A 25691-nucleotide genomic window follows, 5' to 3' on the forward strand; every position below is an offset into this window, starting at 1 on the left:
GTTTTTACATGTTTGTGTAACTTAAAGCTGCCCTTTTCTGAGACTAAGTCCACCAAAACAGACAGGAACTGGCCAGCTTGGTTAGGATTTATGACCTCCAGGTGAATTTCTAATGTGCATAATTCAAAAACGGATAACAAATCATTTGTAAACAGCTGTAAGAAGCCACGGTGTAACTTGCCTTCAAATGACTTTGGGTCTTTGACCTGAAGTGGATCATGACATAAACACTGTATTGTCCTCTTACTAGAAATAGACATCTAGAAAAGGTATCATTTTATTATTTCTTAAAGTTCCTTAAGTAAATATTGGAAGTGTTTGCTCTGCATTTGCTTCAAAGGTAATGGATATTTCTTTTTATTCTTTTAGGACCAGCGTGACGTGAACATGAGACGGGCACTTGTCCTCCTTGCACTTCCTGTTTATCTGCATGAAGATGCCTCCAACTTCTTCAAGACCTGTACAGTAAGTGCACACGACTCCCTGTCAATGGTTTTCACTAATCCTTTAATATTGATTGAGATTTTATTGAGTGACATAATAAATAGGGCAATTGTTTGTAGTTTGTAAACTGAGTGATATTTTTAAATGGTTTTAAAACTGAGACGGAAGATGAAAGGCGAACATCAGGGACTCCTGATTGGAAGGAGTGGAGTTTCGTTTACCTTTTCTGCTCCTGATCCATCATTATTTGAATAAAGAAAAATGAAGCTTTAGTCTTAAATTATTTTATAAATGTCCTCCTTCAGAAAAATGCTAAAGAACTTTTTAAAAACACAATTTTAATTGGAGTTGGTCCTTAAAACATCATAGCCAGTTGATTAAAAGCTAACAGAATGTTAGCATGAAAAGATTCCTATTGACAGATGGCAGGAATGTCAGTTTTGGACATTAGTGTGATGAATATCTTTGAGGGTCTGAACTCATCTGTGTTTTTTGTTTTGTATTTTCCAGAATACCAGACCTCACAGACACTGCTGTGGGTATCTTCTCAGTTGTCGTGGTGACGCTCCGGATGCTGCCGTCAGTGGTCCCACAGATCTGGCTGACTAATCTCTTCTAACTCTTCGGGGACATCTATGCTCTGGACCTACAGCACCCCAAAAAACTTGAACTTGCCTTCATATTTATTCAGAATGCTGTCTTGAGCCTTGAGGACAGCAAACCACTGAAAGGACATTTATTGACGCTGAAGAATGTTTCGTTGAGTGAGTCTTCCAGAATGGACTATTTGTTGGTTTAAGTGTTATGTAACTAATGTGTTTTGTTGTGATCATTTGCTTTTTCTGCCGTAAAATACAAAACCAACTCTTTTTGTCAATATGTTGTGTGGCACTCTTATAATGCAGTTTTATTGCACTTATTGTTTCTTCATCCTCTTGATATTTGTGCTTTTTTTTAAAGAGCAATTAAAAAAAGTGTATTAAGCAATCACTATTGTGTGGCCTTCACGTTTGTTGGTTTTTATCAATGTTAGCCTTTAAAATGTAGTGGGGCAGTATCAATATCTCTGTTTAGAATACATTTTAAGCTGAAGAATTTTAAATATTTTCAATGCTACACATTTAATGAGTTAAAGAATTTATAAAGCATTTGAGTGAATTTTACATATTTTATGAGTTGAGTAATATAAAAATATAGTTAGTTAAAGCGTTTTTTAGTTGGAAAATATTAAAAACTTTAAGTAAATAATCTCTCTTTTATAAGTTGAGGAATCTTAATATTTTTATATGAAATAATACAAATGTAAGCCAACTGACAATATGAATTTTAATAAATGTTAACTTAAAAGTTTTAATAATATAACTTAACTGTTGCGTAATCTGTTACAAAATAATTTTTAAGTTCAGTCAACTCGCTAGGGATTACAGTGCAGACGCTAACATGAACAAGCAAGAAATCCCAAATTAACAGACTTGTGTTGTGGAAAGGTATGTTTTTCAGCTAGCAGGAATAATCAAAGTATCCGTTCTCTGTTTCAAAATGAGATTGCCACAAAACCGTATGTTATCTCATACTGGAACAGCTTTGGATGTAGAATTCAGTGGGAAAAGGTTTGGACCCTGCCACAAAAGTATTTCATCACCAATAAAATCAGAGAAATTTCTTTCAAAATTCTTCACAAATTTTATCCAGTGAAACATTTCTTTACTAAGTTTAAAAAAGATCTGGACATAAACTGTTCATTCTGTCATTCCTCACCAGAAACTGTGCCTCATCTTTTTTGCTTTTGCTCTTTCACTCAACTATTTTGGAAAGATGTGATACATTTTATAAGAACTCATCTATGTGAAGATTATAGATTATTTTACGAGCATATTATTTTTGGATATTTTACACAAGAAAGACTTAATGCAGAAAAAATATATGTAGTTAATTTACTTATAATTATGGCTAAATACTTTATACACAAGTGTAAATATGCCAACAAAAAAACCGTGTTTTATGTTTTTCAGAAAGAAATGGTTTTGTATGTGAACAGTATTAAATCTTCCACTAACAAAAAAGCTGTCAGAACAGTTGAAACATGGTCTCTCCTGAAACTTTAACAGATTCCTTTGCCTTATTATTTTTGTTTTCTTTTTGCATAACCTGTTTTACATGGTTATCATTATGTTTTTTTGTTCATTCTCATGGCGAACGTGAAGATTGTATTTTGCACACAGTGGAGTTTTGTGTTTGGTATTTTGTATGTGCAAGATATTGTTAATAAAGTTTATTTTTTTTAAAAAACGAACCGGCAAGAAGTAGCCACGGGGGTCCTGCAGCCATCGGAACCTTAACAAATATTTCATCTCCACCTCACCGTTGCCTTTTTTAAGAAATGACAGCTGGTTTTCCCACATTTATATGTAGTTATGGATCGAAAACAAGAGGAATTTGTTTTAATGTAAATGCGTGTTCCAGCGTCTACAGGAAGTGTCGCCCATAATTCACGCAAAGGCTCATGGGGGCTAGGAATAAGGTGGATACGGATTTTCTGTTTCGGTGGCACTTCTATTACCATTATTGGTATTTGAGACATTCCTTTGTGTCTCTAGAGATGCAGACAGATTTGTGACCACTTGAGGTGAAGATAAAATATTTCTTAAGGTTCCGATGGCCTTCTTATTGGTTCGTGTTAGCGTCTGTTCAAAATGGGAGGTGGCGGCCTCTCGTCCAATCAGAGCACGAGAAATCATCTGCCTTCCGTTTCATTCAAAGTGCCTTCCTTTTCATTCAAAGTGCCTTCCTTTTCATGCAAAGTAACTTCCGTTTCATGCATACTCCTCTCTCACACACACATATAAACTCTTCCTCACACGTTCATATATACTTGTCTTTCACATACATACATTGTTTTTTAAGAGTGACAATGAGAGTGAGAATGTATGTATGTGTAAAGTAATATATATGCATGCGAGAGAGAGAATATATGGATGTGCAAGTGAGAATATATGAATGCGTAAGAGAATATATATGCATGCGAGAGAGAGAATATATGGATGTGCAAGTGAGAATATATGTATGCGAAAGAGAGTATATATGACTGTGAGAGCAAGAATGTATGAATGTGAGAGAGAGAATATATGGATGCGTAAGAGAATATATGTATGCGAAAGAGAGTATATATGACTGTGAGAGCAAGAATGTATGAATGTGAGAGAGAGAATATATGGATGCGTAAGAGAATATATGTATGCGAAAGAGAGTATATATGACTGTGAGAGCAAGAATGTATGAATGTGAATGGTTCAGAATAAATAATGTCTTATACGGCCCCTCATAGCACACGAAGGACAACTGTAAACACAAAAACTGCAGTGTCTAAAAGTATGTGAACATTGACTGATGCTCACTTTGGCTGTTATGGTTTCTTATTATTATGGCTGAATCTGACCATTGAACCCTGATTCTATTTGCAGAAATGAATTTCTAAGGAAGAAAGGGGGCCTAAAACTCCCCACCTACGCAGATGATGCACATATTGTGTTTTGCTGCCTTTTCTGAGGGTTTTCACTACATTTTAGGATTTAATCGTCCAAAAGGTGTAAAGGAAAGTTAAGACTAAAGTGTTTCATGTGGACCATAGTTTGTATCTGTGACATCACACATTTCTTGACTTAATGCTTCACCTCAGTTAAGCCTTTAGCACTGGAGCTTTAGCTCAAGTGTCTACAAATGCAGTGTTTTTTTAACCAGAGACGGTCAGGTGTGCCGTGGGAAATTACCCATTCACTGATCTAAAAACATTTACCATCTCCAGGATATCCGCTCTGTGTTCATTTAGACAAGCCCTGATAAAACACTGAGTAGTTAGGAATATGAAAGATCAGAAAATACTTTTTTCTTTGTGTTTATTTGATTCTATTAAAGACATTTTGATAAGAATGACGGTACCGCGATTTAGCCGCAGTTTTGGCTGTTTTCGGAAAAGTCCCGCCCCTTTAACTGTCTCCACCAATCATTCTTGAAGGCTTAATCATACGTCATCAGTCTTACCAATCAGAAGTGGTTAAATTCTTCACTTCATTGTTCTGATTCAGCTCATATACCGTAAATTCCGGACTACAAAGCGCACCCGATTACAAGCCGCACCCACCCATTTTCACGTGTTTAATTAGTTTTATACATACACAAGCCGCGTCAGAGTACAAGCCGCGCATGTGTTAGGCGATATTGTCGTCCTGACAGATCACGGCCAGTATCCCAGAGTGAGTGAAATTCATTAGCACATTGTGGGTGGTGCCAGTTTTGACTATGGGTCACGTATTTGAGTGTATCGACATCTGTCAAACAGCATGGACCTATATTCTGTTCACAAGTTCCTCAGTTATGGTGTTTTTATTTCATTTTTTTTAACTTATTGACAATCTAGGTATCATAAATAAAATTACAAACAGTAACCATATAATCAACATTACATCCCTCAGTTATGATGAGGAAATTTACATCCGCGATTCCACATTTCCCATGAGTCTTAGGGGCTAAAGGCGGGGCCAATGCCCGGCTCGCCATTCTGTTGTACGTGTTTAAGAATGAGCAAGTATCAGCAGTGCATGGAGGGGTGAACGGGTACAGCTCTCCTTCCGCTTGTGTCGCGGCAGCGTTATGGGAGTAACAGGGCTGGTTAAAAAACACACCGGTAAAATACAGCAGCGGCGACTGAAAAGCACGCGCCTCAGCGTGATACGCGCGCCTCAGTGCGGCGCGTGCGTCAGAATTCAGAAGCCTCTGCACTCCGCGGACGCCTCTGCGCTCCGCTCCCGCCCCGCGCGCTCCTTGTCTCCCCTTCCTATCTACTCCGACACCTCTGGCCAGGGCGGCTTCAAGGAGGAACACTTCATCCCCATTGCGCCGGTGGATGGAGCAAATCGTTTCTGTGCAAAGCAATCGGACTACTGTACGTTTTGTGTATGAGGGGCGGGTGCGTTGTTACGTGTGGGAGCCTTCAGACTGCCATCGGCCCCGCAGCTCAATCAGCAGGAGAAGATGTCTCCAGCTCACACGGAGGCTGTGAGTTTTTCAAAGCAAAATTCCGCTTTTACGGTTTCCTTAGAAGCCGAAAATGGAGTGTAAATTCACTCCATGCGCTGTTCTCTCCGTCACGCAGCAAACCGGCTTTTCCAAACCCGTTGGTAAATAATGTCTTATACGGCCCCTCATAGTGTGCTGTTTATCTCTTGTTGCATCCATGTTTATTGAACTCTGTGAATTCATGAGGACAAACTCCAAGCTCCAAAAGCTTTAGTCTATAATAGTATGTAGGCGGTCTTGTCTCCATTGCAACGCTAGCCCAGGTTCCTGCTTATTGTGTTATTAAAACTTGTGCACCATTTATAAAAGATTTACACGAGAGAAGTTATGATTAAAGCTCCAAATTAAAACTCAAGGGGGTATTACATAAAGCAGGATGTGCTAGTTACCACGGTAAGTTTGAGGCTAAGGAAGCGGATAACCTCAGCTTTTGGTTCCAAAAATTGAGGTATGTTTCAGGGTGTGCCAAGTTGCAATAGCAACTCATGCTCTGACCATAACCTGGTCTGGAGCAGGTTTAGTTGAAGGTTAGTTTGATTTCAGAGAGGTGAAGCAGCATGCCGTGTCCATTTGAAGATAATTTAGTGGATGAAGAAGCTCAGATAAATCTTTTTCACATCAGACAGTTATTTTACTTTCATTCAAATTATTTCAATTAAGTAGGTGTAACTTTGGTGCTGCTGTTAGATCGGCAGCGCAAGGAACTGTGTTATACCATTCCCTTTGCCTGTCTGGACGGATTGTTGTTTAAGTGTGGGTTTTTGTCCAAATGTGTTTAGTTGTTTAGCTGTTTTACTGTGTATTGCCGAGTTATTTTGTCCTGTTATGTTTAATTCTTTCTGCACCATGATTGAGAGGGAGGGAGAGGATGATGAGTTTATTTAGCACCCCTAGTGCTATGCCATGTTACAAGATCAAGTTAAAGTCAGACTCATGATAACTGAATACATGTTATATATTGCAACTCCATATTGAATTACTCATTTTAATGTTATACAAATGAGAATATTTGCAGGCTCAAACTTAGACATATTAGAGTTAAAAAAATACAATAAATTAGGATGGAAAAATATTTAAATTGGAGTAATATGACATTTAGTTAGATAAATATGTAAATTTGAGTTGTATAAACATTTGGATAGACTGTTGACAGACGTTGGATAGACGTAAAAAAATTAGGTTGAAAAATGTATAGTTACTTGTTGTTACCAATTGAAGTAAATCGTTTACGTTGGATAAATTATATATATGCGTCATAATGAAAATAGAAATAATATCAGAAACTCTTGCGTTTACTTTCTGTCCATTATTTTTCTCCAAGCAGAAACTCTTTCTTTTGCTGATGATGCAGCCGTATTACTTAATTGATGGGTTTATAATCTTCATACGCCGTCATTAAAATCTCCAACTTTGTCTCACTGGAGTATATATAGCACTCTTTTTTTTCTCCACTCGTTTCCATGGTGACTCCGGAAGTCGATGATTTATTGAGAATGTCTCTGCACGCGCATTAACCCAGGGTTACCAAGTCGAATGTAATTACGCTAACTCATATCCGGTCTTTTGGAACCGACATACCCAGAGTAAGCAAGTTCAGACAGATTTCAGCCAGAGTTCAGGGTTAAAGTCAGGGGAAGTTTAAACATGCTTCCTGGAATACCCCCCTGCAGAAACCTTCAGCTAAACTTCCATCTCCACTGAAGACAGTCGTTCCATGTTTGGGATCATTGGAAAGCCCCAAATGTCCTCTGTAGATACCAAAAGGAGTTTATTTAGTTGTATGCAGTGGGAGAAATTGAGAGAAATTCAGGTTTAGAAATGTCCTCTACAGAGGACAAATTTTCATTGCTGGTAGTCAGAAGGACACAAGGCATCTATAAGCCACTAAAGTCCCATCAGTATGTAATGAAAGTGCAGATGGTTCCAGTGCTAGGAAATTCTAGAAAAACTGAGAAACCTGAATCTGGAAGTTAAGAAATGTGCAGATGTTCTCATTCTGGAGTCTCCGAAATGTTTAGGAGGATTAGTTGATGGTTTTGATTGCCAATCATCCTCTGAAAGAAGTCTCTCCTTTCCTGATCTTCAAATTTCAGAACCTTCCTTGTCTTGTTGCTGAAAGATTTCCATGTTGTTGTGTCTGTTGTTTTTATTTATGGTGCAAGGCTGTCGGCGGTTTTGCAGCCCTTCCTTTGGTCCGTCTGTAGAGTAATCGTGGTTGTTTCTGTTGACAGGCAGCACTTAACAGGCGTGACACTCGACACGCTCGCCGTCTCGCCTCCAGCCAGAACTGAGTGCAGCTGAAATCTGCTGCAGTGTTGTTCTCACTGTTCTCACTCTGGCAACCAGACGCTCACAGATTGGCTGGAAACTATCGCCCCCTGCAGGCCGGACACGAGCTTTTCATTCCTGAGTGATACTTTGAGCTCCTCTGATCCTTCGTTCCAGTTTGCGACCGTCTAACCGCACTACTGCAAGTCAAGAGTTTTCTTTGCCCTCGGCTGAGACTGCTGTCACGCTCAAGAAAAGCTTCTGCAGCTTCAGTCGACTTTCTATCCATTTTCCTTCAACTATAAATGCAGGAAACTCTGCAGTTTCATGTGTAAACTGTTTGTGCAGAAAAGGATCACTTTGTTCTATTTCTGTCTGGAGGTATTTGCATGCGCGTAGTTATTTACACGACTATTTACATATTTTCCAAACAGTTTTTTTCTCCTGAACTGATCTTCCTCTCGCTTCAGTCTGTCTACAGCTGACACATCCTATTTTCTGATTTACTCTGTTATAGTGGGTGGGGGTAGGAGAATGTTCTGCTCTTTTGAACTCAGCAGTTTTGCAGTTTTATTTGAAAAACAAATGAATTGTGCATTTAGATAGTCATCTTCTCAAAGGTCGTCTGTGGAGCTGCATCTCTGTTCATCCCTTACTCCTTATTGTGAGAACGCCTGTTATTTAGATACAGGCGTCTGTTGTTAAAAACGTGTAACACACTTGTTTAAACGCACTTTATTTTCAGCAGACTCCTGGTCAGTTAAAAAGCTCTCTAATTGAAGGTGCAGCTTTGCTTCGACGCTTTTATCATAGACAGAAAAAACAATTTAACCCCTTAGCACCGGAATGTTACCTCCAGCGTTTACATTCTTTCGATTTTGGTAACTCAGAGCTCATGCTTGCAGAGCGGCGGGGGCTCAAAGTCTCTCACACAATATGTGTTTTATCCTACAACTTTTAACCGCCACTAAACAAAGTTTAAAGAACTAGATTGGTCAAACAAATGGCAAACTTTTTTCTACAATTGAAACTATGGATAATGTTCAATCATATGATACATTAAAAAGAAACTAAATTCAAAATAATTTTAGTTTTATTGCACCTTTCATGTAAAGAAAACGGCTCAAGGTGCTGTACATAAAAACAAACGAGAATGCAAAATCACTAATTCCCATTCATGCAATAAAATAACTAAACAAGCCCCTTATAATAAAATACACTGAAACAAACGCAAGTAAAAGAGAAATGACTAAAGAAAAAAAAAGTTAAAGAAGAGAGAACCCAGAAGGCGGCGTCCGCCCTGTCCCCCTGTTGGCTAGGGTATCAGCATAGACACAAATACCCCTGCCAAGGGTGAGAAAACACTCGTAAACAGTCTAAAATTTAAAACTAACCAAGCAAACATAGATGATAGGCGCCAGAGGCAATAATAACATACGTTCAAAAACAAGGTAATAAATAACTTCAGACCTGTAGTGAGGAACAAATGAACCCATACCAAACAAGGGCCACTTATTTTGACCGTTTAATCTGGTGTGGGGGGTGCTCTGGGAGTATGGGGTCCGGGGAGCCTTACTGAGGGCTGTCCGGTCTCTGTATGACCGGAGTAGGAGCTTGGTTCGCATAGCCGGACCTGTTCCCGGTCCCCGGACTCCGGCAGGCCTGCCCTTTATCACCGGTTCTGTTCATAGTTTTTATGGACAGAATTTCAAGGCGCAGGCAGGGGCCGGAGGGGGTCTGGTTTGGGGACCACAGGATTTCCTCTCTGCTTTTTGCAGATGATGTTGTCTTGTTGGCTTCATCAAGCCGGCTGGGGCGAGGGAAGTGTGGGCATCTCTGCTAAGACTGCTGCCCCCGCGACCCGGTCCCAGATAAGCGGAGGAAGTTGGATGGATGGATAGAATCTGGTGTTTCTTTTGTATTTTATACACGATTTCCTTTCCCTGCACGACCTACCCTGTGCTCACTGGATGCGCTATGCCCCAATGTTTGACACAAGCATAAATTGAAATACTGATTAATATAGAGCGTTTTTCTGAAATGTTATCTGTATTTAAGCTCGTTGAATAAGTGGACGTTTTTTCATTCACTCTAAGCCCATCCTAATTTGACCTCATAGTTACACCATAACTTACTGGTTCGAGGTGCTTAACGTCAGGTCTCCTCAGTACTCTGTGGAACAGCAGCTTGCCATGCCGTCGCTCGCTATGTGTCTCCGTCTTTGGCGGCTATGAGTCAGAGTGGAGCCACAGAGACAGAAGCAGCAGCTCTAAAGCACCCCGTAAATTGGGTCCGACAGATAACCGTGGGGATTTTGTTTCGCCTTTTTTTTTTTCTTTTCTTTTTTTCTCACACCTCTGACATGAATTTATTAGTGCTAATGAGTAATTTAAAAAAAGGTCCTAGGGCACTTACTAATATGAGGCTAAAATGGCAGGTGGTCAAGCACTGCTGGGGCCTTGTGTGTGGACCTGCCTGCTGTTACTCTAACCGTTTACGCAAATAATGTAATTCCATTGGATTCTGAAACAGAGAAAAGCAGCTTTGTGTTAATATGCAACAGTTAACAATGGTGAAGTTCTTAGACAGTTTTGATAAAACAGCTGATTCTGTCCTGCAGAAAAGCAGCACTGTACGGTTATGCAACACTTTACTTTGGTTAACATGAAGTATTGCATGTTGGAGCAGAGCTGCTTTTCGTTGCGACAGAATCGGCTGATTCACATTGATTGCGTAAATGGATGACGAGTTATGGTAGGTCAAAGGGCGGCGACATCTCTGGTGTTCAATGGTTAAATAAACTGCATTCACTGCTGGCTAGAAGGTAAAATGATGGTCTTCGTGGACATGAACAGACTGAGAATCAGTGAAAGCAAAAGAAAGTCTGAGCGACTGAGTAGCGTAAACGCTCAGTTTACACACACAGTGTTTGCCGTGAGACCTAACGTGACTGACCTCTGCTGCCATCATTGCTCTGGTTCTGGCTAAGTTTGCTTTTGATCTTCTTTATTTGGGATTTTCAAACAAAAAAATGTTCAAAGTCGTGGTTGTTTTTGGCCAACTCTGCATTGACGGTCAGCTTTGCTAATTTGGGAACCCTACGGTGCTCCTTTTTTTTTTTGTTTAGTCTGAGGTGGGAGCAGCGCCTCCTTTGAACCTGCAGCTGGATCTCTATCTCCTGGGTTTTGTTTACACTCACCCAGATGTTAAACTACGTAATATATCAGAAAAAGGTGTGTGCATGCTGGGAAATGTTGTCTCTTATGGAAAAAATCTACATGCTCTAATGTGATTTGACTTAATCAAATAACTATCATTACCAGGTAAGACATCCTATTATTTAGTCTACGTGGTTCTTTAAAATGTCTCGTCCAACCAGGTGAAGGTCAGACATTTGGTGTGCATGTAGATGGGCTCAGTGCCACGGTTGCGTCCATCACGTGATCAGGGATGAGTGGGCGGGAAAGTTTTCTATTTTTTTTTTTTTTTTTTTTTTTAGAAGGAAACTTTGTTCCCTAAATGCAGCCTCTGTCTTTGAACTAAATCTCTGCAGCTCAGCTTGATGAATGCGGCGCTTCAACGTGCTGAAAAAAAACCGTGACACTCTGATGACAGGAGAACGATGAAGACATCACAGTTTAGATGTTTGTCGGGTTGATTCTCGCAGTCAGAGTCTCTGGTTGTCTTCACAGATCCATCAATCTGCCACAGATTAGTCGTCTTCACTTTTTCTTTCCTTAGCTCGGGTTCATGTTTAAGAACTTGAACAAGAACCTCTGAAGGCCGCCAACAACAAAGGTAAAACCTTCTCCGAATCACCGTCAGCTGAACCCTCACTGTCCGTTAAACGGCAAAAGATGCTTTTCTGTCGGAGGGTGAGACCACTTTCTCCTCCTGCAGGGAGGAGGAGTGAGGGGGGTGAGGGCGTGCTATAAATAGCGAGGATTGGGGTTAACAGAGAGAAGGGGGTGGGGGTTTGGGGTTTGGATTGACGTCATTTTGGCAAATCGTTCTCCTGCGAGCAGCTTCCAGACGTCTTTATGGCTCTCCTCTTTTGTTCCTTTCCTCCGTTGTTTGGCTCTCTGCTCCTCATTCCTCCTCCCCTGTCACATCTGCTCACATGCTGCTGGTTTGTGGTAGTTCAAACCGAACAGTCCTTTTTGCTGAAGGTTTCATGCTCACACTGCTTTCGGTTTAGACTGCTAAAAGGAACTCTGTCCATAATCGTTTAGATCCGTCTGGAAAGCAGACTCTGGTCATTTAGAATCACTCCATCAGTGATGGACTTGCTTTTTTTCTGGAAAATGCAAAAAAAATAAATAAATAAATGAATAAAGGAAGACATTTTGAGCTTCAGGCAGCATTGAAGCCCCTTACTTTGCCTCCACACATCCATCTCCCCCTCACACCTGTCAGCCCTCTCACCTGAGACTGGAGCATCCCAATCGTCACTACCCGATCAGTACCGGAAACCCAATCGGTAATCTGCATGCACGAAATGAGTCAACTTGCACTTGAAGCATTTTTGGTTCTTATAGGTCAGAGTGCCCTACGGGTTGATTCTGTGGGCAAACCCTGAATGAGACATGCATGAAAGATCAAGGTCGTAGCAAACAATTATCTACCAATAATTCTTATTTTAAGAAAATAGTTCTAGTCACTGAGACATCTTTTCTCAAACCGATTATTTTGCTGTTAAAAATGTTTCTTGATGCGATTGTATTTTTCCTGCAAGACAGAAAAAACAAGGGTCTTTTTACCTTCTTAAGAATCTGATTTTGCTGCGTACAGTGGTGTACAGCGTACAGATCGGGTGGGGACACCAATGACCCAGGAATTTGATTAAAGCTTTATTTGTATTGACAGTTTTAAGAAACGTGACCTTCAGAGTAGAAGAGCACAGAGGCTCACAGCAAGGAGGCTTTATGCTGCAGAAGAGCAAAAGTCAGTCCATTTTCTTCCTCCCAATACGTGAGAAGCTGATATGAAGAGAAACTTTTCATTCTCCATAAACTATTCCAGGCTGAAGCTGGACTTCAGCATAACTCACATCTACCTGGTAGAGAAGCCTCCACCTTACTCACGCTAAAGATACGACTAAAGTACAGACAGTTATTGTGTTTTCATCAGGATGAGTCATTCACTCTGAAATCTTTTTAAAAAAATGAAGGTCACAGCGAACTGTTGGACTTTTCACCTTGCAGTCGCAGCAAACTGTTGGACTGGATGGAGAGATTGTCCTGGTTTCAGGTCAGAGAGTCGGTTCCAGAACCAGCGAGGCATCTCTGCGGGTCGGTTTGTTTTTATGAGAAAGAAGAGGCGGGCGGCCTCCTGCAGGTCCTTAATCCTCCAAAAAAGGACAGCACAACCTTGGTCAGCACCCTGAGCTGCTATGGCTCAGTGTTTGGGAAGTTTCTGCTCACAGAGGGACTGTGAGGCTGAAGTTTGAAATCAGTGTTTTGGATGAAGCTGTGGATGTCTGGAATGTCCTCCCAAGATCATCGCCTTTCCGTGTACTCTTTGTTACTTTTCTAATAAGGAGTATAGTAAATTCATTTTGTGTATTTTTTTCTCTCTCATTGCAACAGTAAATAACCTCTTCCTGCTTTTTTCATTGTTCTCTCCAGTTTCTATATTTTAGCGTCTGGACAGATAACAGCCGTTCAGTTCCGACAGGAGTTTTCTCCTCAAATAGAAGATTTCCTAAAAATATTTTTTCTTTTTTATTGAGTCGTGTCTAAAACATGAGGCAGCTTGTGGATTCTCACTGTGACTCACAGAAGTCTGAAAATGAGATCCATGTGTTGGGCTCTTGTGTCGATCCAGTTTCTGTCACATGAAAAAGTAAACCGAAGCGAAGTGTGAGTGGATCACACTTCACACATGTCTTGTGTAAAGGGAGGTGTGTGGGCGTGTGTGAGCTGCAGTCTGCGTCGGCGCGTCTGCAGACAGAAATAGCAAACGCATGTATTGATTGTTTTACCTGCAGGCTCCAGATCAGCTCCTACAGAGACGAACAGATCTCTCTCATCGCACCCATCTTATTTACGCCCACGTGACGAGTGTTTATTTTTTGGTTTGAAGCCGGCGACCTCTAGCGTCCTCAACCATACGTTTCCCTGCAGGGATCAGGGGTGGGATGTGTCAGATTTCCTCCTTCGGTTTTCCTGCGTTTCTGTGGTTTATTCATAACTGATCCTCCTCTGCATTATCTAATTATATCAGTGTGTTTGAGTAGAAGCACAGCTGTGTGATATTAGAAGCACTGTTACTTTGAAAAAACTTCACTGGGTAGAATCCTGGTTATAAGCCACTTTTGACAAAAAATGCAAATAAAGAATATTAAACAAGATGAATTAAGTGATCGACCATCACAATTGTTGTTTGGTTTGTGTGTAAAATGGATCGATTGCACGAGGAATTATTCATAAGCCAGCCAGCTGGTGCTGATGGAATAAACAACCCAGAAACAAATAAAGCAGACAAACTGTAATTAATCTGCTGCAAAATGAAAAGAAGCCATAAATAGATTAATGTAGGATTGGACAAAGAAGTACACAAGCCCAATTATCTGTTATTTTATGAGATTAATGTTTAAGTCATCAAAGCCACCAAGAAAGTTTAAAAGCTACGTACAAAACGTACTGCAATTCAACATGTGTTGAAGTTGGACCAGATTGAACTTTCACCAATCAGGGACTCGAATTTGGTTGTGAGGAAAACAGTTCTGATCCCAAAAGCATCGCCATGGTAACAAAGGAGTAGCTATGCAAAAAGCATTTCAAGATTGTCGCGTGGTCTGTCCAGTCATTGGACCTCAGTTCAGTAGACACTCTGTGGAGGAAGTTAAAATTTGGTGTTGCCTGGCAACAGCCCTAAAGCATCACAGCTCTTGAGATGATCAGTATGTAAGAATGGAACAAAACAGAAGCCACTGAGCAAAGCTGCTAAAGACCTACAGGAAACTTTTGACTTCTGTCATTGATAAACCAGGGTTACATCGTATGTATTAAAATTAGTCCTGCACAATTAATCGCAAATTTATCGTTATCGCGATTTCAAGCCGTGCAATATCCATATCGCAGAAGTTGGAGAAAATCGCAATAAATGGGAAACCTTAAATGTGCTAAAACAATCTAATGGCAACTTGAACCATTTAAATAATGGAATAAGTCCCTTTATGCATTTGACCAATAAAACGGAGCCCTTCACGTTGTTGACCAATCGGGTGGAGCTTTTATGTTAGATGTCACCCTTTTAATTCGACGAGGGTTGTTTTCTGAATAATCTAAGGTATTTTGACTCTTATTTGAATTAAACTTTTGCAGTGAAATGGAAATGTTTTTGTTGTTTTTGCTATTTGTTCATTTATCGCACGTTATGTCATCATCGCAATATTGATCACTCATAACTCATATCGCGAGTTTTCCTCATATCGTGCAGCCCTAATTAAAATTAACTTTTCTCCTTGTTCAAAACTTATTTTATGCTCCTTTTTATACAAATAAATTCTTCAATAATCATTTAATGTTGATTTTTTTTTTTTGTTTTTACATTTTCACTCTAAAAGTTGAAGTGTTTCAATGATGAACATCACAGACCAAAATCAACTGTTTCAGTGGAACAACTTGTAGAACTACTGTCTTTTGTTTTTTTCCAGTCACTTGGACAACCATCACTTGTGGGATCCCAACGATTTTGCAGTGTCCTGCTTTAGGATCATCATGTACTCCATACAGGTAAAGTCAACATTGATTGGGATTTTTGTAATTTGACTGTTAGTTGTTACGAAGTAGAGCTGGATTATTAAGAGGTGGAAGTGGATGTTGTATTTACACAAAATAGATGCCCAAGAAGGAGGGAGCAAATTAAAAGTAAGGGTCCCTAGGACGGAGCTCTGAAGCACACCTGCGGTCACATGAATGTGGATTTCAGATGGACAAACTGAGTGCAGCACCTAAATATAATTTTACAGTTTGACAGTTTGTTTTTGGTCGTACTTTTTTATTTATTATTTTTTTATAACTTTTCATGATAAAAACTCTTGTGCGCGCGTGCATGCGTGTGAAACGTCTGGTATTGGATTTCATTGACCGGAAAAGTTTTGATCTCGCAGAGCTGCAAAGTAGTGATGGACGTTTGTGTGGGAAGTTTACAAAACCCACTCTTCCCGAAAAAAAAAAACGTCGTACAGATTAACGTTATAAACCTCATTTTGCTTTTAAATATACCAGAAAAAATATCTTGAACATTTTCTTCCTTTTTTCTCTCGAATAATTCAGTAAATAGTGTTTGATGTCTTTCACCGAGCAGAGTTTTTAGTTTTTTTCCGGGAGGTAAACCGGCTGACTGTGAGCATCGGATCAACGCTATTTGCTTTAAAAACGCCGTCTGAAGCCATGTTTCAGTCGGGATACTGGTTTTTTTGGGGTCATGCACCCTGAGGCGCTCCATTGAACTCCATTAAAACTCGATGTCCTTTGTTGTCATTGTGTTGAGTTCCACAGTGAGAAATCAATTTAAGGTGAGGAGAACATTGATCTCCTCGCTCATGGGAGCAGGGGATGATGCGCTGTTGCTCTTTTTTTTTTAATTTCAGAACCATTTTTCATGTTTGTGTTTTCTTACTTCTCAACTCTTTCTGCTGGAATGTGCTTTTTAGAAGTTAACATGATTTTATTCAAAGAAGCTTCTGTTTCTCCATAAGTCTTCATCAAAGCTGGTCTGTCACAGATGACCTTGCATGAACTCTCAGATCCAAAAGAGTCAGGTGTTGTTTTTGGATGAACTAGGCGTCAAAATCTGTGCGGGTTCACGTCCTGTCTGTGTCGTGCAGGCTCAGCACTCGCACCACGTCATCCAGCAGGTCCTGAACCACCTGGACACCAACAACAAGAGCACGCCCCGCGTCCGCGCCGGCATCGTCCAGGTCCTGCTGGAAACTGTGGCCATCGCCGCCAAAGGCTCTGTGGGTGAGTCCGACTTCAGAACTGTTGGAGAGAGGGTGTGGAACTTTGCCAGTCTGAGAAGAGGGATGGTGGGAAATGTTGTGCCTTCATCCAGTTTGGTTTAGTTTCTCACACGGCGCTCCTGGGGAGCAAACCAAAACTGAAGTAGACTTAACCATCCAGAGGAATTTGTGCAGTTCCTGCAACTGCTCGTTTGGAGCGCTATGGCACAAAAATTAGCTGACCAACACTGGAAAACCAGGACGGAGAATAGCAATTAATCAACTAGTTTGCAAATTATTAAATGTCCTTATTGGGAGAAGAAAAGAACCAGAGAAAAGAGACGTTCTTCTGAAAGATCAGCAACCAAGTTAGACCGAGTTCAGTTTGGTTTGTTTTCCTCTTTTTATACAGTGTTAGCATTTTTATCCATGATTTTACACTTGAAGCCATCAATAATCAATCAATAAGACAAATCTGTTACTGATCAATTTGATAGTTGATGGTTTTCATCGTTTCTTTACATCTGACACCAGAGACCCTGATGGGGAAAGGTTCAAACAGGAAATGGTAATGGCTTTAGCAATCACAGAAATGTACACTTTGGGGGAAAATGTTAATCCCAAACCAACCACATCCTCTAAATCTGATTGTCCAAAAATGTGTTTGGAAACCTGATGCTTTTGACGGGTGTGGGAGGAGCCACTGTCAAAGGCTCATCGCTGTCTTAGCCTCATCGCTACATGGAAGCATTGACTATATATGTCATGTACAGTCAATGCCGTGGTCCACTTTAAATATCTTACAGTTCAGGGAAGAACAGATAGCAACGATCAGCTTCTCCTCCATGTTGGTTTTTGGCTCCACCCCCTGATGACAGCATCAACACGTCGAGGGCCAAAGCTGAGTTCCTGATTGGTTGATGTGACTCAAATTCTTCAGCAAAGTTTGGATATTTGAACTCTGGAGGCTTTGTGATGGAACACTTGAAATGCTTCCTGGTGGACCACCGTCTCACCACGTCTTAATGTGTCTCTGCATTGACTTTCCTTGAAATTGGACGGCCATGCCACTCAAACCACGTTTGGTGTGAGCATAGCTTTAGTCATAAACTGACAAAATAGCTTTTCAGGTTTATTTTCTGAATTTCAGAGTTCATTATTAAAGTCTGAGATGTTTTATTCATTATGTAGGTGAATTTAAAATTAGGAAGTGACCTTTAGCAGAATGTCAACTGATTCCAGAATAAAACAGGTGTTAGGTGTTGGTAGTTCTGCTTCTGCATGATGCTTCTCTGCTGGAGCGTCTGCATGTGATAATTAGGACAAATCAAACAACCGTGAAGATCATCGCCCTGAGATGAACAAGACGCTGCTCCAGGCGGAGATAATCAGCAGCCATGTTTGGGTTTAATCATTTTAGGAATAAAATCATTTCTGCTGATTTTGTTTTTGTGCCGTCGCTGCAAACAGGGATGATCCAAGAGTCTCGGAGAAGCGACGCCATCAGCTTTGAGAGCGAAAACAATCCTCCCAACCTGTGGCTCGGTAGGGTTTGAGCGTGGCCAAAGCTGCAGCTGCAGCTCTTGCAGAACCCCCTCCCACCCGCCTGCCTCCATCACTGCTTCATCTGCAGCCATGCACTTCCTGTTCTTCCCCTCAGACTAACACCTTTGAGGGCAGCATAAGTCTGTTTTGCAGTTAAAAGGAAGCCCACATGAATACCTTCCTGGAATAATAGAGGAGCAGAGAAGCTGTGAGATGGAGGAGACGCACACAGATACATCAGTAGAAGACACAACATCTAGACACAACATCAAGAGGCAATCCAGTGGAGAGGACGACCCACCGCCAGAAGAAATAAACAGACACCAAAACAGACACCATAGGCTGCTGTTTGGCGGAGGGAGGCACAGGGGGCGCTGCAGGCTTTGCTCATGGTTTTGGTGTCCATGTTGGATGTCTGTAGAGTAGTTTCTGTGGACTAGAACAGTACAAACGAGTGAAAGTAGCAAAGTGTTTGTCCTTAGAAACAGAACCGGAAAAGGCTCCTTTAGTGAAGTCTGTGTTTTTGTTCTGTTAAGCTTCTAAAATGTTGGACATGAAAAAAGTCATAATGTTGAAGAAGATTAATTAAGGAGAATATGGCTTACAAAATCAATTAATCAACTTTTATAATCTTTAATTGCATGTTGTGCCGGAATTTCTGTTCTGCTTTAGGGTCAGGAGTGTCCAAAGCCCGGCCCACAGACCAGATACAGTCCTCTGTCAGTTTCAACCACAGCCACTTATTATTTCATACGACTTTCAATCCCGGAAAAATGTCAACAGTTGTGTCTGCAAATACTTTCTGTCATATTGTTTTCTCACAATAACAAATCACTAACTCATTCTCACTAGACGAGAAAGCTGATAGCTGACTTGTGATCTTGAATTTTTTTGTCTGTTTTCTTGAGCTCACTACGGAGTTGCCTTAGTCTGCACAGGTGTCGACGGGGGAATCTTCTTGACGATGGCTGATTTGAAAGTTGTCTCTGATCAATAAGCTTCCGCCTGAGTTTGACCACGACTGAAGTCATCAATAAGTTGATTGATTGGTGATGATCTGGTGTTTGCCATTTCGGTTCACATCTACCTTAAAACTTTGATGTTTTTTTTTTTTTTTCTAAACTCCTACTTAAAAAAAAAAACCTTTAGGTTCAGTGAGCAAACAAACTGAGGTATATTTTTATTCTGTTATCTTTAGAAATCTGTCAATAAATGTCACTCCAGCAGATTCTGAAGCAAATAAAAGCAGCTTTGCGCTGATATGCAACACTGTAGTGTGTTGATTGCATTGCCCAATCAAAATGAATCCTCTATTTCATGCGCAAAGCAGTTTGCTTCAGTATGTAACACATTACCAATTTAAAGTGTTCCGTTTCAGTGCAAAGCTGATCTGCAACACATGAATGCTAAATAAAGCTTTAAAATTTACTTCCTCTTTTAGTCACTACAATCGGTGCACATACTCAGCTGCTAACGCATAAAAGAATTCTATGGTTGCTATGCTATGGACTATCAACTTAACCAAGGCCTGTGTTTTTTTTAATAAAGATGACATATCACTGCTGTTGCTAAATACATTTTTAAAATGATTTTTCACTTACAGCCACAGAAATTGGTGAACACATCCATCAGCTGCTGATATGAACAAATTCTCATCACTTTTGTGAAAGCCTCCTTCTTCACGTAAAGATGTCATCTCACTGATGTTGTGTTTAGTGTAAAATTAAGCTGTTGTTTTAAACTCAAAAGTGTTGAAACAGCCAGACTGCCTATAGCCCCTATGACATGGGGGGGGGGGGGGGGGGGGGGGGGGGGGGGGGGGGGGGGGTAGTAAGAGGCTGCCAGCCTCCTTCATCTTATTTTAGCCCACAAAATGCTTTAAAATTAACAGTACACATTGTTGTTCACACATTTTCTCATTGTTTTTGACATAATTGGAGGTTTCACAGCCTCAGGCAGTCAGTGACTGTGCAATAATCCGAGGTGTGGTGGCGTGTGACAGAAAGAGTTGAGATAACTGTAAGGCTGTGACTGTACAGGGCTGCACACCAGCATGTGTTCCTTTCTCTTCATGCTCTGTTTAACCGAGCACGGTTTCCCAGTTTTCAGTCGGGGTCAGCCGCCTTGCCACAGCTCTGAAGCTGCGTTTGAAGCCGCTCATGCAGAAGCCGCCGTTGGTCCTGATCTGGTGTAATCGATTGCTGTGTGACGGCAGGTCCCACGGTGCTGGAGGTGTTCAACACTCTGCTCAAGCACCTTCGGATGAGCGTGGACTTTGAGTTGGGCGAGAGCTCCCGGAGGAACTCCGCCTGCAGCGTTTCATCTGGGCGCGGGAAGGAGAGCGAAGAGCGCATCGTCCAAAATGCCATCATCCAGACTATCGGTATGCTCGCCACTGTGGCTCTTCGACAACCCCCTTTTGTAAGGACAAAGGCCAAAGTGCATCCCCTTGACTCGTCCCCTCAGGCTTCTTTGGAGGAAACCTTCCAGACTACCAGCGCGCTGAAGTCATGATGTTCATCATGGGAAAGGTGCCCGTGTATGGCACGCCCTGCCACACCCTGGATACGGTGAAGATTGGGTGAGTCCCACATCTGTTTTTATTATTCAGGAGGTATAAGGAATAAGCCTCAGTGGGTCTCAGTAACTGTGCTGGGTTTTTACAATTCAATGAACACAAAAACCCGACAGAGAACATGAGAATCAGCTAATATTAACTGAAGATCCACCACTTTAGTTGATTATTATCAAAATGAGATCAACAGTAGTTCTTCTCAATGAAAAAGCATGTTTTGTTGTCAAATTCATTCTACAAATGCTTTTATCCTGTTATCATTATGAGGGTGAAACAATCAATGATTTGTATTGCTGGCATTAACCCATTAACACCGGACACGTCACAGATGACGCCTAAATAACACAAGCCTTGACATACCGCAACAATCGACGTGAATCGGCTGACTCTGATGCGGAAAAAAGCTTTGCACCGATACGCAACGCAAAGTGTTGCATATCAGCACAAAGCCACTTTTCTCCACAACAGAATTTTGTTGATTGTACATGCCTCTTAATTCCAAGAACATCCACACTAAAGCTGTTAAAGGTTTAAAGTTTTAAGACTGGAAATGATTAAGGAGATGCTGCCATACATCCAACACAGTAAAAAAAAAACTGCACTTCAGTCCAGCAGAGTAAACATGAAAAACTGTCTGACCTGTTCTTCAGAGGCTCCATGAGTCAAAGAAGTAACTGCAAGGACAATCAGGAAAGAGAATTGGTCATTAGAAGGCCTAAAAGGACAAATCATTGATCCCAAAGACCTCTATTGAGAAATACAGTTGTTTTCAAGTTATTATGCAAATTGTATTTAAGTGTATTTAACTCTAACCTACATATTATCCCAAACCAAACAGAGACTATCCTGCTCTAAATCAACCTCCTCAGTGATGTACAGGCTGTCCCACACTATGGAAAAAGATTGAGGCTTTCTCTTGGAGGAAAGCTCTAACTTTATGCCTGCATCCTTGAATACTAAATCCTAACTTTACAGAGTTCTGGCTGCATTTAAACTTTTCCATGTCACTTTCATTTTTTCCAGCAGAGCAGCTTGCTTTTATGTCTGCAGTTGTTGTTCCTAACGTGTTTGTGTTTGACTCAGGCATCGGGGCACCAAGCGGATCCAGACCATGCTGCTCAGCTCCCTCATCATGGTGAGAACAATGCTCTGCTCCTGTTCCTCCGAACATCCTGAATGTGGCTGTGTTAATGAGGGAGGCGACCTTGCACTGAGTCATCCAACGGACATTACTGTTTCTGTTGGGTTAAAATGAGTCGACGTTTTTATGAAGATGTTTCATCTTTGTGATTATCTGACACCGAAAGCCTCTTCATCTTTGGGGGGAAATGAGGAGGCGCAGGTGGCACCAGCACCTCCACGTTTTCCTACATCATTTGTGCCGTGCGCTTTGGTGGGCCGTGCACGCTCTCGGGCAGCTTCATAACAGCCATCTGTCCTCGCCACCACCTGCTCCTCTGAGCAGCTGGAAGGGGGTAAATGGTTGCAGTATAAATGAACGCTGCAGCTGCAGATGAGGCCAAGCGGCGGCGGTTTGGAGGTGGTCAAAGTGGGTTGGGGTTGTTGTAAAACTGTCAGTGTGAAAACTGTTGCAACACCACAGAGTGTTGGAGCCCAGATGTTGAGAATCGCTCCTTAAACTGAAGGTTAAAGCTGTGAGGTGTAATTACTGCCCGAGGAAGACCACATGAAATACAGCAAACGCAGACACATGGATGGGAGTTCTGGGCCAAAAACATGTTTCAAACAAAAATAAAACACTAAAAGTGATGAAGGAATGAAGGAATGAATGAAGGAAAAAAGGCTAGCATCTAAACATTTTTAAAAAACAAAGTTGTGTAAATACAGTGAAGTATATCTCAATTGGGCAGAAAACCACTCAACAACTCCGGCCGAACTGTCTAGAGACGCTATGCTAGCCTGTTACCATTGTTCTATGTACATAAATAGCAACGCCGTATTGGAAAGTGGAGTTAACAATGAGTCACGCATGCCTAATCTTGGACCGATTTTAAAATGAAAAACATTTTTAGTCTCACAAAAAGAAGACTCAGATTGTTGTATTAATGCTTTTGTACAAAGTGCAACAGATGAAGGACATTTCAAACCTTTCTATAAAGAAAAACGTCATAGGAAACACAATGCATACCTGATACATGGTTATGTCCATCCATACATCCATCCATCCATCTTCCTCCGCTTATCTGGGACCGGGTCGCGGGGGCAGCAGTCTTAGCAGAGATGCCCAGACTTCCTTCGCCCCAGCCACTTCCTCCAGCTCCTCTGGGGGGACCCCGAGGCGTTCCCAGGCCAGCCGAGAGACGTAGTCTCTCCAGCATGTCCTGGGTCTTCTCTGGGGCCTCCGCCCAGTGGGACATGCCTGGAACACCTCTCCAGGGAGGCGTCCAGGAGGCATCCGGACTAGCTTCTCACCCTATCTCTAAGGGAGCGCCCAGCCACCCTGCGGAGAAAGCTCATTTCAGCCGCTTGTATTCGGGACCTCGTTCTTTTGGTCACGACCCATAGCTCATGACATTAGGTGAGTATTCGAACGAAAATCGACCGGTAAATTGAGAGCTTTGCTTTTTGGCTCAGCTCTCTCTTCACCATGACAGACCGATACAGCGACCGCATGACAACGGACGCCGCTCTGATCCGCCTGTAAATCTCACGCTCCGGTCTTCCCTCACTCCTAAACAAGACCCAAAGGTATTTAAACTCCTCCACCTGGGGCAGGGACACTCCACCCACCGAGAGATGGCAAACTACCTTTCTCTGGTCGAGAACCATGGCCTCAGATTTAGCGGTGCTGACCCTGATCCCAGCCGCTTCACAGTCGGCCGCAAACTTCCACAATGCACGCTGGAGCTCCTGGCTTGATGAAGCCAACAGGACAACATCATCTGCAAAAAGCAGAGAGGAAATCCTGTGGTCCCCAAATCAGGCCTCCTCCGGCCCTGGCTGCGCCGAAAAAATCTGTCCATAAAAACTATGAGCAGAACCGGTGATAAAGGGCAGCCCTGCCGGAGTCCAACGTGGACCGAGAACGTGGACCGGCTATGCAAACCAAGCTCCTACTCCGGTCATACAGAGACCAGACAGCCCTCAGTAAGGCCTGCCTCCAGAGTGGGGCCCCAGTGACGCCAATCTGGGCGACGTAATCGGGTCCTTGTTCTTTCCTTTCATCAGGGGGTTCTGAACCGCTCTTTGTCTGGTTCGTCACCCAGGACTTGTCTGCCATGGAAGACCCTAGCAGGGGCTTAAGCCCCAGACAGCTTAGCTCCTGGGATCACTCGAGCTCTCAAACTCCCCAACCACGTTAAGGTGGCGGATCACTGGGGAGTACATGGTTATGATTTTATCATCTCGCTCCACAGGTGACATCCGGCTTTAAATCCAAGTCCATGTCAACTGCGTTGCCGCCCTCTTTCCTGGACCCGCTCTTCTCCATCTCCCTGATGGAGGACAGCGAGCTGAGGCAGCTGGTGCTTGAGATCCTGCACAACATCATTGATCGCCATGACAACCGCGCCAAGCTCCGCGGCATCAGGTACATTGATGATAGGCTATGTGGTCATCAGGATTTCTGATGTTGCTCTGATATCTGAAGTTTGTGTCTTGGTTTCAGAATTATTCCAAATGTGGCGGCATTGAAGATCAAGAGGGAGAAGATTTCCAAACAGGATATTGCGTTCATGAAGAAGGTAGAAATCATTTTGATGGATGGATATTGCTGATCTCAACAGATGGAAATTCCTTCTGTTGGTTTAGGATGCCCTTTAGGCAGTTGAAGATGTATCGGGGGGGGAAGGGCGTTGGTTGTTCTGCCTTAAAGCACAACACACAAGCTAAAGTGTAAAAAACACAAATTACAGAGTTCAGATGCTCCTCTGAAAAATCTCACCTCAACATCAATGCATATTTTCAGCTTAATATGATACAAATCTTAGAACAGAAGAAAGAAACCCCCGCCCCTTGGCAGTGTGCCCCCAAAACGCCCTCACACCTTTGTTTTTTAAGCGGGTCTCTGAGCTTATTGACCCCGTCAGTAAGCGTCCTTGTCACTTCTGTAGCATTTCCTATGACAGCCTCAGAGTTTCACACCTAAGTCACACCTGAGCTTCAGTCTTTAGCCCCACCCCCACCCCCTCTAGCCAGCTTCCACAGATCTGCAGTTTGAGAGCATTAATGAAATCTAATTGAGAGTCATTAGTAATGGGCAGAGGTCAGCGCTCCTCAGTGTCCAAACCCCCCCCCTTCAATTAATGCAGAGCGTCTGCTGCAGCAGAGACCCTGAAACTGTTATTTCTGGAGCCATTTACCTTAATAGGAGTCTTTTTTTTTCACTGGCATTTGCATTTTTGCAGAACAATAACTTGCTGGTTTCCTTCATGGTGAGCGAGGTGAGTTATGGTGAGGGAGGAAGGGGGACCGCATTTAAAACAAGGCTGTTTGTTCTACTAATTCACTGATTATTGCTAATGTTGGGAAAAAAAGCTCAAGGTTAGTGGAATGGCAAAAATTGAGTGCAAATATGAAAACTTAATTTTCTACAGACATGTGAGAGCTCAGCTTTATTAGGCAATAAAGCCACAAACACACGGGCGTGTGACGCGCCTTCAAGAATAAATTGTTCTTGACACACACTGCTTAAAATAAGAACATCTGAACAACTTAGTCTTCCCCCATGTTGTGCACATTTCTGTGTAATTAAACTTTCCCATTAGGATGTAACACTGACTGACAATCAATTTAACATGTTTTTGTGCAAGTGGAACAGACAACAGGTAGAAATAATAGCCGAATATTAAGACACCTCCAATAAAGGAGTTGTTC

At 41.9% G+C, this 25691-nt stretch overlaps 1 protein-coding gene across 9 annotated transcripts in view; it reads left to right on the top strand.

Annotated features, from left to right (window-relative positions):
• efr3a (EFR3 homolog A) overlaps positions 1-25691 on the top strand; it is a 113355-nt gene that overhangs the window by 74507 nt on the left and 13157 nt on the right. For 7 of the 9 annotated variants that reach the window (XM_023965565.1, XM_023965570.1, XM_023965563.1 and 4 more), the window contains 8 exons: positions 15446-15524; positions 16622-16757; positions 18206-18280; positions 20496-20663; positions 20747-20861; positions 21939-21990; positions 24233-24405; positions 24484-24559. In XM_023965565.1, the coding sequence (XP_023821333.1) occupies positions 15446-15524; positions 16622-16757; positions 18206-18280; positions 20496-20663; positions 20747-20861; positions 21939-21990; positions 24233-24405; positions 24484-24559 (874 nt within the window). The remainder of the gene's footprint in view (positions 1-15445; positions 15525-16621; positions 16758-18205; positions 18281-20495; positions 20664-20746; positions 20862-21938; positions 21991-24232; positions 24406-24483; positions 24560-25691) is intronic. The other 2 variants (XM_023965571.1, XM_023965572.1) reach the window with 1 other exon arrangement.

The sequence above is a fragment of the Oryzias latipes genome, chromosome 17 (assembly GCF_002234675.1).
Source record: "Oryzias latipes chromosome 17, ASM223467v1".
NCBI classification, from domain to species: domain Eukaryota; kingdom Metazoa; phylum Chordata; class Actinopteri; order Beloniformes; family Adrianichthyidae; genus Oryzias; species Oryzias latipes.